General features: G+C 45.7%; 1 protein-coding gene across 2 annotated transcripts in view; it reads left to right on the forward strand.

Moving 5' to 3' along the window:
* LOC133217965 (myosin heavy chain, skeletal muscle, adult-like) overlaps positions 1-9,532 on the forward strand; it is a 49,093-nt gene extending 39,561 nt beyond the window's left edge. For both annotated transcript variants that reach the window (XM_061364003.1, XM_061363909.1), the window contains exons 15-38: positions 55-128; positions 858-945; positions 1,040-1,157; positions 1,502-1,625; positions 1,712-1,848; positions 1,953-2,208; positions 3,225-3,467; positions 3,684-3,860; positions 3,933-4,078; positions 4,166-4,256; positions 4,344-4,733; positions 4,880-5,006; positions 5,170-5,288; positions 5,739-5,935; positions 6,236-6,419; positions 6,506-6,671; positions 6,843-6,967; positions 7,127-7,435; positions 7,536-7,739; positions 7,963-8,088; positions 8,184-8,354; positions 8,441-8,545; positions 8,676-8,771; positions 9,242-9,532. In XM_061364003.1, the coding sequence (XP_061219987.1) occupies positions 55-128; positions 858-945; positions 1,040-1,157; positions 1,502-1,625; positions 1,712-1,848; positions 1,953-2,208; positions 3,225-3,467; positions 3,684-3,860; positions 3,933-4,078; positions 4,166-4,256; positions 4,344-4,733; positions 4,880-5,006; positions 5,170-5,288; positions 5,739-5,935; positions 6,236-6,419; positions 6,506-6,671; positions 6,843-6,967; positions 7,127-7,435; positions 7,536-7,739; positions 7,963-8,088; positions 8,184-8,354; positions 8,441-8,545; positions 8,676-8,771; positions 9,242-9,397 (3,929 nt within the window). In that variant the 3' untranslated portion in view covers positions 9,398-9,532. The remainder of the gene's footprint in view (positions 1-54; positions 129-857; positions 946-1,039; positions 1,158-1,501; positions 1,626-1,711; positions 1,849-1,952; positions 2,209-3,224; positions 3,468-3,683; positions 3,861-3,932; positions 4,079-4,165; positions 4,257-4,343; positions 4,734-4,879; positions 5,007-5,169; positions 5,289-5,738; positions 5,936-6,235; positions 6,420-6,505; positions 6,672-6,842; positions 6,968-7,126; positions 7,436-7,535; positions 7,740-7,962; positions 8,089-8,183; positions 8,355-8,440; positions 8,546-8,675; positions 8,772-9,241) is intronic.
* The last annotated feature ends 3,366 nt before the right edge of the window (positions 9,533-12,898 follow it).

A 12,898-nucleotide genomic window follows, 5' to 3' on the forward strand; every position in this document is an offset into this window, starting at 1 on the left:
CAGTATGCACCATTCTATTATTATTTTTTTTTTTTTCTGTTCTTCCTTTTGCAGATGCTGGTGGTGGTGGCAAGAAGGGTGGCAAGAAGAAGGGCTCTTCTTTCCAGACTGTCTCAGCTCTTTTCCGAGTATGTACTGATTTCATCCATTTTTGTCTTTTTACTTGAATAAAAGAAAATTAAAATTTGCATGGGGGCATTATAAGTCGTATTCCAAGAGGATGAAGATCATGTACTTTAGGTAATTTTTTATTTTAATGATGGAGTAGGTTCTTATTTTTGTGTACATGGAATTATGTTCTTTCAATAATACAGATAAACAAAAACTCTTTTAAATGTTTCAGGATCTTGTCATTCACATCTTTTTTCATGCATCTCTATTTTTTAAGCTAAGTGTAACATTTAAATAGGTTAGATTCTTTCAGCTGTAGCACAGGGTTCAGAATGTTTACCCAAATAGTGACTGTGGACTTCCTCATGCTTTCAAGCCTACTGCCAAGCATGATTCATAAGTAATGTAGCAGTCTTAAAAAAATAGTCTTTCTTTAAGACAAACACCTAGAAAAGTCTAATTTTACAGATTGAGGAGAGAAACATATGAAATTCCTCATGACTTTCAAAGCCATGAGTATCAGGATATAAAAAAATTTCTGTCCCAGTTTTTGTAACTTATAAATTACAATGGCACAGAAACCATTATATTTCCATGGATGACCGCATAAGATTTTGTTCAGTACTACGGAAATTTTGCTATCACATTTAAATCTGACAAGTTATTAACTCCTTTCTGGGATTAAACACATGCAGCTGTAGGGAAGCAGATCTCCCACTTGTTGATCTGAGCTTTTAATCTCACAGGAGAATTTAAACAAGCTGATGACAAATCTACGGAGCACTCACCCCCATTTTGTACGGTGCATCATCCCAAATGAAACAAAAACACCTGGTAAGGGGATCCAATAGAAAAAAACCACAAGCAACAGAAATACTCCTCCTGAGTGTCAAGCAGCATGGTAGTCACTAACTGTGGTCTTTATTAGGTGCCATGGAACATGAGCTGGTGCTGCATCAACTCCGCTGTAACGGTGTACTGGAAGGCATCAGAATTTGCAGGAAAGGATTTCCCAGCAGAGTCCTATATGCTGACTTCAAACAGAGGTAAGAGTGCTCCACCCTTCTGCCCATTCAGACCAAGATGAAGAGCCTGAGTACAATGATATACTTGAAAGTATATATTCTTTATATATTCGAAGTATATTACACTTTGAAAGGACATACGTAGAAAAGATGTCTTATTGTGAGTTTATGATTTTACCTTGAAGGTGAGCATTCTCCTGACTTAACCAGTTTAACATTATGAAAAGTTCAATTACACTGTCTTGAAAGAATACACCATCAGACACGACTTTACCGAGACAGGCATTGCTGAGAAGACTAGGGGGTTCAGACGCAGTGGTGGTTTTAACACTGTTGATGTCATCATGTTCTGCTTTCCCCTACAGATACAGAGTGCTTAATGCAAGTGCTATTCCAGATGGTCAGTTCATGGACAGCAAAAAGGCTTCAGAGAAGCTTCTTGGTTCCATTGATGTGGACCACACCCAGTACAGATTTGGGCACACCAAGGTAGGAACAAATCCTGCATTCAAATACACTGTGCCTGTGTTATGCACCACCTGAGGCTAACATACTACAATATTCCCTTTCTTTAGGTGTTCTTCAAAGCTGGGCTGATAGGTCTGCTTGAGGAAATGAGAGATGAGAAGCTAGCGGAAATTATGACCATGACACAGGCCAGGTGCAGGGGCTTCCTCATGAGGGTGGAGTACCGGAAAATGGTGGAGAGGAGGTAGACATTTCTCAGTCACTTGTCATGTTTTCATAGTACATGGCTAATTGAGACTAAATTCACAATCCACAGAGTATGTAATAGGCATGTGAATCTTATTTCAGGGACTCAATCTTCTGTATCCAGTACAATGTTCGTGCATTCATGAATGTGAAGCACTGGCCTTGGATGAAGCTGTTCTTTAAGATCAAGCCCTTGCTGAAGAGTGCAGAATCTGAAAAAGAGATGGCCAACATGAAACAAGAGTTTGAGAAAACCAAGGAAGAACTTGCAAAATCTGAGGCAAAGAGGAAGGAGCTGGAAGAGAAAATGGTGACACTGCTGCAGGAGAAAAATGACCTGCAGCTCCAAGTGCAGGCGGTGAGTATCACTGTTCACTTGTCCCAAGGAAAAGAATGACATACGCTGAGAATGCTACTGACCCTAAGCAGAGGCTTGTAGAGGGCTGACTAATGTGTAGTAGGAAACAGTCTAAATCACACACTATAAGGCACTCTGATGTGGAGTAAACTGGTACTGGCAGGGGCAGGTTGTGACTCATGGCAGCCTGTCTGAAGAGGAAGTCATATAACACTTTCCAGCATGTAATCCAGAGCAGAAATATCTCAACTGGAAGGGAAGTATCTTCTCCGTCTATTCGATGTTCAAGAGACTGTATCTGCCTAATAGTGTTAAAACAAGCCTGAGAAGGACCCACTTTTCTTACTTGGAGCTACACCAGAAAGCCTCTATTGCTTTCAGAAACATTGCTACTTCTCATTCAGACTCAATTAGGAAAAGGCAAGTTCTTAACAACAAATGATCAAACTGAAAGCACTGGAAATGCTAGGCGTGGAGTAAAAGTAAGGTACAAGACAAGCTGATAGAAAAAAACAAGAACTATATTGGTCTTTCAGTGGTTTTAATGCATGTAGGAAACTGATAAATCTCAACTAAATTCAGTTATTTTCAATTAGTGGAGTTATTTTCAACATTGGAAAAGCTATTACATCTGAAATATTGCAAGGTTCATGATGAGACAACTGAAAAGAAAAAACTACAAAATACATTTCTGTCAGGAAAAAACACACTAAGACCTTGCTCCTCCTGAATGTATTATTTGAAGTGATCACTGTGTACTTCTGCCTGTAAGTGCAGTAGCTGTGAGGTATTCTCATAGCTACCCTTTATGTGAGGCATTTTTCAGAGACACAAAAGATTTGGAATCAATGTTGTTACCAGATGACAAGGTTCCCCAGTGGACTTCAGGAAAGATCTTCCACTTGCTGGAGTTGAAGGCCAGATTCAGCCCTGATTTTAACACATGCCTACTTAGCAGTAGAAAAGACAAAGGGGTGAAACATTACAACCCACAAAAACCTGTGTCTCCCCAACAGGAAGCAGACAGCTTGGCTGATGCTGAGGAGAGATGTGACCAGCTCATCAAAACCAAAATCCAACTGGAAGCCAAAATTAAGGAGGTGACTGAAAGGGCTGAGGATGAGGAGGAACTGAATGCGGAGCTGACAGCCAAGAAGAGAAAACTGGAGGATGAATGTTCAGAGCTGAAGAAAGATATTGATGACCTTGAGTTAACGTTGGCCAAAGTGGAGAAGGAAAAGCATGCCACTGAAAACAAGGTACACTCATGGGGAGATACGAAAAGGCTGAAGGGCCAGGTTCTTCCCATATCTGCTTGGTAGCCTCAGAACAAAGCTAGGTATGGAACATACCAGCAACATCACAGCGGGGCAGCCCACATGAAAAACACACTCGTGGCTAAACACTGCAAAGTGAAAAGGTCCCTGTGCTAGCAGTCAAGTCTTCTACACAGACTGTTTTCTCCTAATCACTAGGTGAAAAACCTCACAGAAGAGATGGCAGCCCTAGATGAGACCATTGCCAAGCTGACAAAAGAGAAGAAAGCCCTCCAAGAGGCCCATCAGCAGACGCTGGATGACTTGCAAGTAGAGGAAGACAAAGTCAATACTCTGACCAAGGCTAAGACCAAGCTGGAGCAACAAGTGGATGATGTAAGCACCTGTGTAGTTAAATGAAAAGGGAAAGAATAGCCAGCAGGGTACTAATGGCCTTGTTTGTTTTAGCTGGAAGGGTCCCTGGAGCAAGAGAAGAAACTGCGCATGGACCTTGAGAGAGCCAAGAGGAAACTCGAAGGAGACCTGAAGCTGGCCCAAGACAGCATCATGGATCTGGAAAATGATAAGCAGCAGCTGGATGAGAAACTGAAGAAGTAAGTGTGGTGTGGAGCATGTGAGTGCTGGGCTGGTGTGCTTGTAATTTTTTCTTTCAGCTCTAACATGGTTTTCTTTGCCCAAAGGAAAGATTTTGAAATCAGCCAGATCCAGAGCAAAATTGAGGATGAACAAGCCCTGGGCATGCAATTACAGAAGAAGATCAAGGAGCTGCAGGCAAGTCTCTGTTCCTTGCCCGTCTCACAAAACTTCAGGTCAGATAAGAGAAGGGCACGGGTCTGAATGGTCTCTGATGTTCTCCAGGCTCGTATTGAGGAACTGGAGGAGGAAATTGAGGCAGAGCGAACCTCTCGGGCAAAAGCAGAGAAGCATCGGTCTGACCTCTCGAGGGAGCTGGAGGAGATCAGCGAGCGCCTGGAAGAAGCAGGAGGGGCTACAGCAGCTCAGATTGAGATGAACAAGAAGCGTGAGGCCGAGTTCCAGAAGATGCGTCGTGACCTCGAAGAGGCCACGCTGCAGCACGAAGCCACGGCTGCTGCCCTGCGCAAGAAGCACGCGGACAGCACCGCTGAGCTTGGGGAGCAGATCGACAACCTGCAGCGAGTGAAGCAGAAGCTGGAGAAGGAGAAGAGTGAGCTGAAGATGGAGATTGATGACTTGGCCAGTAACATGGAGTCTGTCTCCAAAGCCAAGGTATGCAACTGCAGCAGAACATGTTCACAGTAACAAGGTATAGGCTGCTTGTACCATGACATTCTCATGAAAAAATGTTACCTACTGTGAGAATAAGGAGGAGTCCAGGTGTTCAGCACTGGTCCCTCTTTGTGTTTCCTCTCAAGGCAAATCTGGAGAAGATGTGCCGCACCCTGGAAGACCAGCTGAGTGAGCTGAAAACTAAGGAGGAGCAGAACCAGCGCATGATCAATGACCTCAATACTCAAAGAGCTCGTCTGCAGACAGAATCAGGTAAGGGACATCTTCATTCCTGAGGTAGAATGGGAGGACACCAAAGGATGAAAAGTGACAACTGGTGTTAGCTCTCAGGCTGCTCTTGGTCACATGGGTTCACAGCCAGAAACTGTCCTGTTGCAAACACTCCAGTTACCTTCTTTCAATTCACCCTTCCAAGGTGAATATTCACGCCAAGTGGAGGAAAAAGATGCTCTGATTTCTCAGCTGTCCAGGGGCAAACAAGGATTTACCCAACAGATTGAGGAACTCAAGAGACATCTAGAGGAAGAAATTAAGGTATGAAGTACCCTTGTGTCCACAAGCTGCATCACGCTCAGAAGCATCTGGAGAACCCTGTCTGATCCAAGACTGCTTCAGTGCTCTTTCTCCAAACACATGGAATACTGGAGGGAACACCAGTAATGAATATGCCTCAACCCCTAAGCTAGAGAGGGATTGAAGCATAATGATTTTGATGTTGGAGGAAGTCATCCACAAGGCTCTCATGAGGTTGTGGCGATAGTCTCTAAGACAGGAGTCATCCTGTCTTAGGTCAAAACATTTACAGAAACAGCAGGTTGCTGTCCCCAGAGTAACTCTCGCTGACACACGCTGATCCTCCAGACCGTATCACTGTAGGCTTCATTAGCTGGCAGCTTCGCATTGCCTGATTAGAGCTGTGTTCTAATTTCACTGTCATTTTCACTGTCAAGAGACGTTCTAGTTACAAATCCCAATTCCCCACAGGCCAAGAACGCTCTGGCCCACGCCTTGCAGTCTGCTCGTCATGACTGTGACTTGCTCCGGGAACAATATGAGGAGGAGCAAGAAGCCAAGGGGGAGCTGCAGCGTGCCCTGTCCAAGGCCAACAGCGAAGTGGCCCAGTGGAGAACCAAATATGAGACGGACGCTATTCAGCGCACGGAGGAGCTGGAAGAGGCCAAGTATGTGGCAAGTGGGATAGAGAGAGAACTGGAGAACACTGGGACTCTGCTGGGAGATGAAAGTGTCTGAAACCGGGTTAGGACAACGGAGGAAAAAAAGGCTGGGATGTAGTGTCTTTGTGATAGAAGGCAAAGAGAGAGAGGGAGACAAAGTGACCTGTGGAGAAGTTGTAGACTTGAAGGGGAAATGTCATCTGTATGACTAGAATGGTTAAGACAGGCCTAATAATCAGTAGGTGCTGCGACAGAGCTGTGGCAAACCCTTTACCCTTACCTGCAGCTGTACTTCCCACATTGCAGGAAGAAGCTGGCACAGCGCCTGCAGGATGCAGAGGAACACGTTGAAGCTGTCAATGCCAAATGTGCCTCCCTGGAAAAGACAAAGCAGAGGCTGCAGAATGAAGTGGAGGACCTGATGATTGACGTAGAGAGATCGAATGCTGCTTGTGCAGCTCTGGATAAGAAGCAGAAGAACTTTGACAAGGTCTTTCAGGCTCCAGACTGGGGGCTCCTGGGCAGAGCATTCCCTCCTCATTGTCACGTTCATACTGACACCCACTTTCTCTTCAGATCCTGGCAGAATGGAAGCAGAAGTATGAGGAAACACAGGCTGAGCTGGAAGCCTCCCAGAAGGAGGCCCGCTCTCTCAGCACGGAGCTGTTTAAGATGAAGAATGCCTATGAGGAGTCCTTGGACCACCTGGAAACGCTGAAGCGCGAGAACAAGAACTTGCAGCGTAAGTCCCTGGCCCTCTGCTCCTGGCAGGGCTTTCTCAGCACCCCCCAGTACCTGCTGCTTCACATGGGTCTGTGCCTTCAGGGGGAAAAGATGCCTGTCACGTTGGTGTGTGAGGGCCCTTCCCATTCTGCTCTGTGCCCGACCATGGCATTGGTCCTTGTTCCCACAGAGGAGATTTCTGACCTCACGGAGCAGATTGCTGAGGGAGGAAAAGCGATTCATGAGCTGGAGAAAGTCAAGAAGCAGATTGAGCAGGAGAAATCTGAGCTCCAAGCCTCACTGGAGGAAGCTGAGGTACACACAGAGCTAATAGTTGCATCCAGTTTGAACGTACGGTAACAGTTAATCTGCAGAGATGGTAGGAAAGCAAGCTTTGATTTGTGAAGTGCTGCAAAAAAGATTACTTAGAAAAGAAGCAGTACTTTAAGTCACTGTTCCTGCTGACTTGTCCAGGCCTCCCTAGAACATGAAGAGGGAAAGATCCTGCGCCTCCAGCTTGAGCTCAACCAGGTCAAGTCTGAGATTGACAGGAAGGTAGCAGAGAAAGATGAGGAGATTGACCAGCTGAAGAGAAACCACCTCAGAATTGTGGAGTCCATGCAGAGCACCCTGGATGCTGAGATCAGGAGCAGGAATGAAGCCCTGCGGCTGAAGAAGAAGATGGAGGGAGACCTGAATGAAATGGAGATCCAGCTCAGCCATGCCAATCGTGTGGCTGCTGAGGCACAGAAGAACCTGAGAAATACGCAGGGAGTGCTCAAGGTGTGTTCAGCAAAGCTACAAAAAGAGATTCGACATCCCTGACATTCTTGACACCCAAGCTGACACTTCCACCTTGTAACTTCTGTTGCCTCTTTTACAGGATACTCAAATACACTTGGATGATGCTCTGAGGACACAGGAGGACCTGAAGGAGCAGGTGGCCATGGTGGAGCGCAGAGCAAACCTGTTGCAGGCTGAAGTTGAGGAGCTACGGGCAGCCCTGGAGCAGACGGAGCGGTCCAGGAAACTGGCTGAGCAGGAGCTTCTGGATGCCACTGAACGTGTGCAGCTCCTCCATACCCAGGTCAGGCACTCTGCTGGAAATTAATCCCACATTTAAAGTCTGCAATCTCTTAAAGCAAAATGCTGTGTTCAACCTTTTGCAGCCAGCCACCTATGTCTGGTTTGCTGCTGTGGCTCCAAAGTTGACTCTTGCATTAACTTTCCTAAACAATAGCTGCACTTTAAGCATGTGATATGGAGGCATTAGTTCTAAAAGTACAACTTGTGTCTTTTCTGTGGTACAGAACACCAGCTTGATCAATACCAAGAAGAAGCTGGAAACAGACATTGTGCAAATTCAGGGTGAGATGGAAGATACCATCCAGGAAGCCCGCAATGCTGAAGAGAAGGCCAAGAAGGCCATCACAGATGTGAGTCCGGGGCTCCTTTCATTGCTGATGATGGATGTGTTCTCCCAAAAAATGTCTCCAGCCCCTAAAGGGCTTTGATCCTTTGCTCTCCTCAGGCAGCTATGATGGCAGAAGAACTGAAGAAGGAGCAGGACACCAGCGCCCACCTGGAGAGGATGAAGAAGAATCTGGACCAGACGGTGAAGGACCTGCAGCACCGTCTGGATGAGGCTGAGCAGTTGGCACTGAAAGGAGGCAAGAAGCAAATCCAGAAGCTGGAGGCCAGAGTGCGTAGGGCTGGTGTTTGTGCAAGAGTGAGCATGTCCCTTGGAGAGATAGCAGGGAAGCTCCAAAGATGGGCTTGTGATTGCAGGTGCGGGAGCTGGAAGGGGAGGTTGATGCTGAGCAGAAGCGCAGCGCTGAGGCCGTGAAGGGTGTGCGCAAGTATGAGAGGAGAGTGAAGGAGCTGACCTACCAGGTAAGGCAGGTGGTGTCCTTGCTCTCACAGCAAGTCCCATTTTGCACACAGCATCCCCAAGGGGAATTCTTAACCTCACATGATGAAGAACCAAGAATTCATTCTCTTTCCTGCTTACCAACCATTCTAGACTGAGGAAGACCGGAAGAATATTCTCAGGCTCCAGGATCTGGTGGACAAGCTGCAAATGAAAGTGAAATCCTACAAGAGACAAGCAGAGGAGGCTGTAAGTATTGCCTGAAGAATGGGCATGTTTCCTGCCATTAGGTCTTTCTGATTTCTGGGCACCCTGGAGTACTCACAGGGATGAAGTAAGGGAAGTTCTGCAGCCTGTGTTATACAGCAGATTAGACTAAACAATCCCAGGTGCCACACCCACTGAATTCATGAATCTCTCCAGAGAGCTTCTAGATTTTTGCCAATATAATTAATATAATATAATTAATCGCACTGCTATTTGGGAATGAAGATGTGGTAGAAGAAGTACAGAGATGACAAGTTCAAGTGATGAAGTTTTTTCTCAAGTGTGACATGTTGCTGGTGAAGTGTGTTACAGTGAGGTCCTGAATAGAGGTGTATGAGGAGGTCTGTGTAAGGCTTTTGTGTCGTGCATGAGGGATCGAAGTATGTGCCTTTCCGCAGAAGAGCTGCAGCTCTGCAAGGGCTGCTCACCACCAACTCCCTCTCCTTGCACAGGAGGAGCTGTCCAATGTCAACCTCTCCAAGTTCCGCAAGATCCAGCACGAGCTGGAGGAAGCTGAGGAGCGGGCTGACATTGCAGAGTCCCAGGTCAACAAGCTCCGAGCCAAGAGCCGGGAGTTTCATGGCAAGAAGATAGAAGAGGAAGAGTGAGGCTGTCATGAAGGGGCAAAGTGCCTGAGGGCTGCACAAAATGTGAATGTCTCAGTCACTTTCTCCCTTACTTAGTCTTTGCAACCATGTCAATGTGTCAATGTCTAGAGATTAAAGAACACAAATTCTATTACATATAGACCATGAGCAATTTTTATTTGAACTGGAGAGGATATGAGATGCATTTTCCCAAGTCTACCAGACTAGAGCTCATATAATGTCATCATTACTTGTATTAAACTTTCACTTGAACAAGCACAAGCCTCATGAATAGAAATGTGTGTCCCCAGAACGCTTTAGTGATGTGAGCAGAAAATCCGCTCAGGACAAGGGCATGCAAGTGCTTTTAGAACACCCTGACATGATGGCTTCTCGCTATCTGGTAGCACATTACCATCCTGTCTTCATTTCTGTCTTGATTTCTTTCCCTGTCATTACAAAAGAGGCCTGAGCATCTCCTCAACTGCCCTGTAGCAGGAGCCCTCCAGTTGCTTTAGTGGGTGATGGAAAGGGTATTCAGAAGATCACCTTCCCAGCCAGGACCCACTGCCCAGAAGCAATTGCTTCGAGATAGCTTGGAAGTAAGAGGTATCTCAGTAACTCTGCAAATAGGGCACTCGTTCAAGTACAGCCCAACTTCAAATGGCAGGTATGTCCTACCAGCTACTCTGCTTACCTTCCCAGTCAGACAGTCTGGTCCTTCTCCACTGAGACAGTCTTTTTCAGGCTACAAGAAGCCAAGTAAGAATGTTCTCACTAGAAAGAGATGGCCAATAGAAAAAGCTGCAAATGAACTCCCTAAAGAAAAGATGCATTCCTTCCCCTTTTCCCTGCTGTTAGGTCAGGAAAGATCTGCAGAAACTGATCCCTGAGCAGAGAAGCAGCATGAGGAGATGGCTAAAGGCCATCCTGGTCTCTTCATAGCTACCCTGGGATGGGATGCATCTCAAACAGAAAACCCACAAACACCTAATTGGAGTAGGCATAGTATGCTAGGTGTGGAGAAAGCACTCCTCATGTTTAATTCCATGATTCAATGCCCATCAGCAGAAAAGACTGGCTTTTTTAAGGAAAAAATGTGTGTACCGTATGTAGGCTCCAGCACTCTGCCGTGTCTTAGCAGAGGGTCAGGGAAGAGGAGTTTCCCTCTGAAGGATCAGGGTGCTGGCATTTCTGTTCAGCCAGGGCTATCATTCCTGGGAGGAGTTCTTTTACACAGAGGACTGCTGTCTGAAGAAACACTGCTGGAGTGGAGGCTGGGCATTCCTTGTCAGGCTGCCTGTTTGGTCTGGTGACATTTCTCTCAGCATGCTTAACAAATAACTGCAACATAAGTGACAACACAATTTGAAAGCTGCACTTTTTTACAGTGTATGTTTTCTAACATGATTTGTCTCTGTCATGCATGAAATGCTTTTGCTTCACCTTATAGCACCCCGGGTTCAGTGATAACGAAATGCAATACTTACCCCTTATCAAATAGTAGTTTACCATATCTTAATTTTTTCACCTAAGAAGTGCCATATCACCCATGAGAGACACCACCCCATTAGGCCTGTGGATCGTAAATCTGCTCTGTGAAACAAATAAAAAATCTGGGCAGATGGAATAAAAGAAGGAAAGAATGGTGGATGCTTTGATGACAAACTGACATCTTACCTCTGCTGTACCTGCCTCTTCAGCAACCAGTGTTCTCTATCAAGCCTGCCTTGCTATGCACTAGCTTCAAGCTAGATCTTCTACGGCACATAACTCAGGGCACACTGATCCCTACAGGCATACTCCGTTAATCCAAACAGCATGGCTGTTAACAACACCAACATGCTGCAAATCCCACAGGGACTGATTTTTCAAGGTCATCTACCAGAACCACAAGCTCTATCCCATCCTAGGCTTAGCAGAAAAGTTGAAGCAGAAGTTAGAACTTAGCAGAAGTTCAGCTTTTATCTCTCAGAAGCATTTGAAAACACCTGAGGAGAGGGTTTGACTCCATCCTGGCCTTTGATGTTTTGTTACTTTACCAGGGATGTGTTAATTACTGAAGTTAACAGCATGTGTATCATGTGAAACAATGGTTTCAGCAGCAACTGGGGGAAAAGCCCTCATTGGCTGGGAACAAAACCTGTGTGGCTCAGGTCAAGGAATAGTCTGCTGTCAGTCCTCAGAGGACTAGCTGAGATCTGAGGTCTGTCAGCCATGACCACTGGCTGGTTCAAATCAATATCCCTCCTGCAGTGTGCAGGACCAACAGCTTCCTGCTGGCAGGTGCATCACTGCCACCAGTAGGCAAAGTGTGACAGAAAGAACTGGTGGGCAGGCCTAAACCATGTTTGATCTGTGCTTTGTAGTTGATTGTATTTAGGTGCATCTCCATCTAAATGACAGGCGTGTCAGAATGAGAAGAAAACACTCTTGTTGTCCAAAGGCACATCAGCTTCTTTCAGTCAGGCTCATTTGGCTGCACAGACTTTGTGCCTTCTGGTTGCTCCACAAGGAAACACCTGTGAGTTGTTTTAAGGGAATTTGGGTGAATGCCTTTAAGGGAATGTGGCCAATAGTCCAGCTGAAGTGCCTTTGTAACAGGTCATGCAGCATGGGAAATAAACAGGAGGACTTTGTAGCTGCTGCCGAGATGTAAAACTATGATCTGATTGCTATCACTAAAACTTGGTTGGAGGCACTGCACAACTGGAGTGCTGTGGTTGATGGCTATAAACCATAGAGAAAGGTAAGGCAAGAAAGGAGAGGTTGGCAGGTTGCTGTCTATGTGAGAAAAGTATTGCTTGCATAGAGCTATATTTGAAGAGCAGTTATGAGCTGGGTTAAGAGCTTATAAGTAAAAATTAGAGGCCAAGCCAACAAAAGAAAGTGTGGCTGGTATTTCATCCAGGCCACCAGATCAAGAGGAGAAGGTTGATTAAGAGTTCTTTTGCTGACTGCAGGAAGCATCACTCTCACAGACCCTGAACCTAATGGGAGACTTTAACCACCCAGACATAGAATCATAGAATCATAAAATGGTTTGGGTTGGAAAGGACCTTAAGAACATCTAGTTCCAACCCCCCTGCCATGGGCAGGGACACCACACTAAAACATGTCACCCAAGACTCCATCCAACCTGGCCTTGAACACTGAAGAAAAATACAATTTTATAAGGAGGAGAAATTCTATAAGGAGGAAATTCTATAAGAAGGAAATTCCTGTTAGGGTGGTGAGGCACTGGAATAGGCTGCCTAAGGAGGTTGTGAATGCTCCATCCCTGTCAGTGTTCAAGGCCAGGTTGGACAAGGCCTTGGGTGATACGGTTTAGAGCGAGGTGTCCCTGCCCATGGCAGGGGGGTTGGAACTTGATGATCTTAAGGTCCTTTCCAACCGTAACTATTCTATGATTCTATGATTCTATTCTAAGCTATTTAATGCATGTTAGCACTTAACATTGTTTATGTGAGAGGAAATGAGAAACATCACAGTATTTATGGAGTATGCATATATTTGGGGTTG

This window comes from Neopsephotus bourkii, unplaced genomic scaffold (genome assembly GCF_033783945.1).
Source record: "Neopsephotus bourkii isolate Nb327-2 ecotype Australia unplaced genomic scaffold, CSIRO-AGI_Nbou_v1 NB_5, whole genome shotgun sequence".
Lineage (NCBI taxonomy): Eukaryota > Metazoa > Chordata > Aves > Psittaciformes > Psittacidae > Neopsephotus > Neopsephotus bourkii.